Source organism: Staurois parvus, unplaced genomic scaffold, assembly GCF_062004578.1.
Source record: "Staurois parvus isolate SC_StPar_1 unplaced genomic scaffold, SC_StPar_1.0 ptg000609l, whole genome shotgun sequence".
Lineage (NCBI taxonomy): Eukaryota > Metazoa > Chordata > Amphibia > Anura > Ranidae > Staurois > Staurois parvus.
Window position 1 is genome coordinate 1,083,514 of NW_028318405.1, and position 6,070 is coordinate 1,089,583.

The window sequence follows — 6,070 nt, forward strand, 5'->3', positions numbered from 1 at the left end:
AGGACTGTTTTACTGAAAATATAGAAAATGCATGTTGCCTGGCCATGCAGAGCTTAAGGAGACCCAATTAAAATCCAGCGGTTCTTGCAGGGGTAGCACTACACAGTTACTCTCTTTCTCCATTGGTGGTCAGTGGAGAATGTCTCAGAAGACAACTGGACTTTGCATTATGCAATATGCTGGAATGCTAGAAAATGTAACTTGCAAAGAATCATAAGTTAAAGTATTGCTAATTCCTACAGTAGAGGTCTTTGAAATGATGGAATGCAGTTTAAAATAGTTACTATATACCGTGTCCCCTGAACAGTTTAGACCATTCCTGGTTGTACAAGTTATTGTAACACATAGTAATGCAACCATTCTCAACTAGAGTTCCTCAGAACCTTAAAGTTCCTTTAGATATTGCTGGGGGATCCTTGAGCACTGAGCACTAAGGCCAATGGAGTCTCTCAAATCCCAGGGACACCATTTTTTTTTTATCTTTCTGTTACATTGGCATGTCTTTCAGTGACCCCCCAATGCAATGGGCCATTCTTCCTACAAACCAAACCATTAGTGTAAGGTACCTCTTCTCCCATTGACTAGCAGTGTAATAATGCATTCTTCCCACTGACCATCAATGTAAAGGCATTCTTTCTATTCCTACTAACCACCAATAAAAAAAGGACATTCCTCTCAGTGACCACCAATATAAGGAGAATTTTTTCCACTGGCCATCAATGTAAAAGGTATTCTTCTCACTGATCACCAATGTAAAGGACATTTTTCCCACTGACCACCAATAAAAGTAACATTCATCCCACTGACCACCAATATAAAGGAAATTTTCCCCACTGACAACCAGTAAAAAGAACTTTCATCCCACTGACCACCAATATAAAGGGCATTATTCCCACTGACCACCAATAAAAGGAACTTTCATCCCACTGACCACCAATATAAAGGGCAGTCTTCCCACTGACAAACAATAAAAGTGACATTCTTCTCACTGGCCATCAATATAAAGGAAATTCTTCCCACTATCCACAAATGTAAGAGACATTCTTCCTACTGACCACAAATGTAAAGAACTTTATTCCCACTTATCACCAATGTAAAGCACCTTTTTCCCACTGACCACCAATAGAAGGGACATTCTTCCCACATTCTTCCCACTGACCACCAACATAAGGGACATTCTTCCCACTGAGCACCAATGTAAGGAGCATTCTTCCCACTGACCACCAACATAAGGAACATTCTTCCCAGTGACCACCAATGTAAGGAACATTCTTCCCAGTGGCCACTAATGCCAGGAACATTCTTCCCACTGACCACCAATGTAAAGATGCACCGCTCCAATTGACCATAAATTCAAAGGCATACCATTTTTTGTGTCTGGATTTCTTTTCCAACCAATATTGTTAGTTCAATTTCATGATTATTACTGAATCTTATAGTCATACGAAGTAAACCAGCATGAAACATATTCAGGGTGTTAAATTTGCTATGTACACCACATTCTTTTATTTACTATTATGAGGTGTGTCTCAAAAGTTCGGTGAATCATCTGATATCTCAATGGCAACATGGGACAGGTTCACACGCATGCACATGGCTATCCAGAGATACATCGAGAAGAGCCACCTAGTGTGGAGTACATGTGACCATCAAGGTAAACCCGCTGCGGGCAGTCGAGCGTAATCAGTGTGAGAGGCAAGGTTACAGTGAAATGGAGCAATGAGTGAACATCAAGTTCTGCAACAAATTAGGGAAAGCAGTGACGGAGACATATAAAATGTTGGTGCAAGTGAACAGGACAGAAGCCATGAACAGATAATGTGTTTATGTGTTAATGTGTAAAGGACTTTTTTTCCCACTGACCACCAATGCCAGGAACATTCTTCCCAAAGACCACCAATGTAAAGGGGCACCTCCACCATTTACTACCAATGTGAGGAGCATTCTTCCCACTGGCCACCAATGCCAGGAACATTCTTCCCAAAGACCACCAATGTAAAGGGCACCTCTACCATTTACTACCAATATGAAGAGCATTCTTCCTACTGATCACCAATGTAAGGAGCATTCTTCCCACTGGCCACCAATGCCAGGAACATTCTTCCCAAAGACCACCAATGTAAAGGGCACCTCTACCATTTACTACCAATGTGAGGAGCATTCTTCCCACTGACCACCAATGTAAAGATGCACTGCTCCAACTGACCATCAATGCCAAGGCATACCATTTTTTGTGTCTAGATTTCTTTTCCAACCAATATTGTTACCATTAATGTACAACATTATTGTTATTGTCACTTGAGGATGCGCCACCTTCGGTTTGGCCATCAACAAGCAAAACTCCAGACGTGATCAAGCGAGTGCAACAAATGCTGGCCCGAGATCGGCGACCGACTCTATGAATAATGGCTTAGGAATTGGACATTAGCAGGGACACAGTGCGCATTATCATCCATGAAGATTTGGGTAAGTGGAAGATCTGTTCCCAGTTTGTGCCGCGCAAGCTGATGGACAAACAGAAAGCAAAATGGATGGAAACCTCTGGAAAGTTCATTACCATGTGTGACCAGGATCCGTCCTTTCTGTGAAGCATCGTCACAGGGGATGAGACCTGATATTACCAGTTCGATCCAGAATCCAAGCGGCAATCGATGGAATGGCATTCACTGTTTTGTTGTTTTGCTTTCTGATACCATTAGCCAAACTTTTTAGACACACCTCGAGAAGCGGCACCTAACGTAAAGTACATGTGACCATCACGGTAAACCCCTGTGGGCAGTCAAGTGTAGTCAGTGTGAGAGGCAAGGTCACAGTGAAATGGAGCAATGAGTGAATGGCGTTCACTGTTTTGTTGTTCTGCTTTCTGACACCATTGACCAAACTTTTTAGACATACCTCGTATATATCTAAAACCAACTGACTATACAAATATACCATGAGAGATAAGAAGGTTGAGAAAGGCTGTTCTAGAAAGATATTCTTTTTTACAATTTATTGTTTCAGCTTGATTACATTTGCTGGGTTATTTATTACATCATGTTAACACGCACTATCCTTTGTACAAGCTGTTCATTTGTTCAGCTCATGTTTCACCAGAGACAGTTTGATATATGAATCCATGAGATGTTCTATTTCATCATTATGAAAAAAAGACACCAATGGAAATCAAAAACCAAACACAAGTGACCATGTTCGAGTTTTCTGGATTAACTGATAATAAAGAACTTGCCCCGTTTCTTTTCATGTTGATTTTTTTTATATATGTGATGACCATAGTTGGAAATGTGGGAATGATAGCCCTTGTCTGCATCTTCCCCAGCCTTCACACGCCAATGTACTATTTCTTGAGTAGCCTCTCTATGGTGGACCTTTTGTACTCTTCAGTTACCACTCCGAATATGTTGTCTCAGTTCCTTTCTCCTAAGAAGTCTATTTCATTTCTTGATTGTGCTGTCCAACTGTATTTCTTTTGTGCGCTAGGGTGCACTGAGGCGATCCTAGTCTCATCCATGTCTTACGATCGCTATGTGGCAATCTGCCACCCTCTCCACTACGCCTTAATAATGACCAAGAAGAAATGTTTTGGTTTGGTCCTTTATTCTTCCTCCATTAGTTTCTTTCAGTCGGTTGTGCAGACCAGTTGTGTGTTCAGTCTTCCATTCTGTGGATCGAACCTTATTGACCATTTCTGTTGTGACATTCTACCACTTATTAGTCTATCTTCTTCTCACAGTCTTCATTGTGAGATGGTCAGCGGCGTCCTCATAGCAATCTTTGGACCGTATACATTGACAACAATCTTCCTTTCGTACGTTTTCATATTTCTTTTAATTTTTAGGATGACGACTACGCAGAGCAGACAGAAGGCCTTTAGCACGTGTTCCTCACATATTATTTGTGTCTCAACCTACATCACCGCCGTCTTCTTCACATACCTGCGTCCTTATTCGGGGAGATTTAACATACAAGACAAGGTGGCCTCTGTTCTCTATACAGCAGTGACTCCAATGCTGAACCCTCTTATCTACAGCCTGAGGAACCAAGAGGTGAAGAGGCTCCTTGTCCAAGCAATTCGAAAATCTTTTTAAAGTAGATATTCGGTGTTCTGTAAAATGTCTGGGACACTCCTTGTAAACCACACACACTTACTAGAACATAAAAAAACGAAAAAAATGCAGCGCTACACATTCACAAGTACTATTAAACATAAAAAAAAATATAAAAAAAATTATAGTGTCCAATAATGTGCAAGAAAATTATTTATATTTCAGTATTTTTATTGAAAAATTGGTATACACAGAAATAGAAACATTGTCCACCTACATGGTGAGTTGGGGTGAACAAACATGTACATAAAATATATCGGCATGTAAGAAAACATTAGTCGATGATGTTGTAAACAGGAAACACCATCCCCATAGGGTATTTATTTATTTATTTCAGGTACTTATATAGCGCCATCAATTTATGTGTTACATATATATTGTACATTCACATCAGCCCCTAACCCTCAAGGGGTGTACAATCTAAGGTCCCTAACTCACATTCATACATACACATACTAGGGACAATTTAGACAGGATCCAATTAACCTACCAGCATGTCTTTGGAGTGTGGGAGTTAACTGGAGTACCCGGAGAAAACCCACGCGGGCACAGAGAGAACATGCAAACTCCAGGCAGGGGGTGCCGTTGATGGGATTTGAACCAATGACCCAAGTATTGCCAGGCGGAAGTGCTAACCATTCAGCCACTGTGCTGCCCAGCAAATGTTCCCTCAGTCAGTAAGCATAGGCAGTTTCATATAGATATTTAACAACAATAAGAAAACCGAAAAAAATGATTAAAAATAGAAGAATCGAAAAGAAAGATCCAGGATAAGTCAGAAAAGAAGGGGGGAGGGGGGGAGGGGGCAGAGAGAAAAAAAGGAAAAAGGGAGAGAGGCCAGCCGTAGTTCTATTAAATAATAAAAAAAAATATTTAAATTAAACATAAAGTCTTTAGTGACAAATAAAAGTTCAAATAATTTCAGAAAAAATTGTGTTTCCAAAAAAAATGAAAAAAAAATATAAAGAAACTTCTTGGGGATCCACCATCACCAGCCCCCCAAAAAATACTGCCTCTTACCGGACTTATGTGACCCCACAATTAAGTGGCGGTCAAGAAAAGCATAGTGCGGATACCAAATTAGGATGACGAGCTCCGTTATCGATGACTTTGGGGGGATACGGAGCACTCCATACACTGGATGTAGATAGACGTCAATAAGATCCCTCTCATTAGATTCCCAAATCAAGGCATAAGCTCCCAAACTGATATTTCAGATAAATTGCCAAATATAGACCTAAAACAATGAATTACCCTCAAAGAGGACAAAATCATCCAAAAAGCAAAAGAATCCTCATGGTGTAGTATGATTAGCAGGATTTATTAAGATACTTAAAACAGAATGTCACCATATAAACAAATGGTAAGTTTCTAACCAACGAGATGACCACCGCATTTCGGTGCGTGCTGACGTCACGCGTTCTGACTCTTCCCAACGCGTTTCGTCATCTATGACGTCTTACTAGAACATAATAACTTGATAAAACGTTTTCCAAAGCACGCAGCTACATCAATACCTATAGCAATCAAAGAGAAGGCCCAGGAATCTCAGGCACTGTATAACTTTATTCTTAGATGCCCTGTTTGATTAGGAAGATATACAGGTGTACCTCAGTTTACCAATTTAATGAGTCTTCCGGGATGTTTCTTATTGCAAAAAAATTGTAAACCGAAACGCGGTTTCCCATAGGAATGCATTGAAAACCAATTAATCCATTCCGAAGGTCAGAAAAAAGTAAAAAAAAAGTCTTTAAAACTCTTTATAAAATGCGCTTTAACCACTTCCCATCCGGCTGCTGTATATAAACGGCCAGAAAGTGGCAGTGCAGGGGCAGGTTGCCGTTCATAAATAGCGCCCGCCATTTTGGATTGCGCGCGCTCCCTGGTGGCGAGCGGAAAAGTAGGTTGGCTCCCCTCCTTGGGGCCCCCTCCCTGGCTCTCTACTCCAGCACCTTCCTTTAGTC

At 40.8% G+C, this 6,070-nt stretch overlaps 1 protein-coding gene across 1 annotated transcript; it reads left to right on the forward strand.

Moving 5' to 3' along the window:
• The first annotated feature begins 3,158 nt into the window (after window positions 1-3,158).
• Window positions 3,159-4,175, forward strand: LOC149449651 (olfactory receptor 5B12-like). Its single transcript, XM_089692980.1, has one exon. It carries the CDS (start codon window positions 3,159-3,161, stop codon window positions 4,086-4,088), a length of 930 nt encoding a protein of 309 aa, XP_089549106.1. The 3' UTR covers window positions 4,089-4,175.
• The last annotated feature ends 1,895 nt before the right edge of the window (window positions 4,176-6,070 follow it).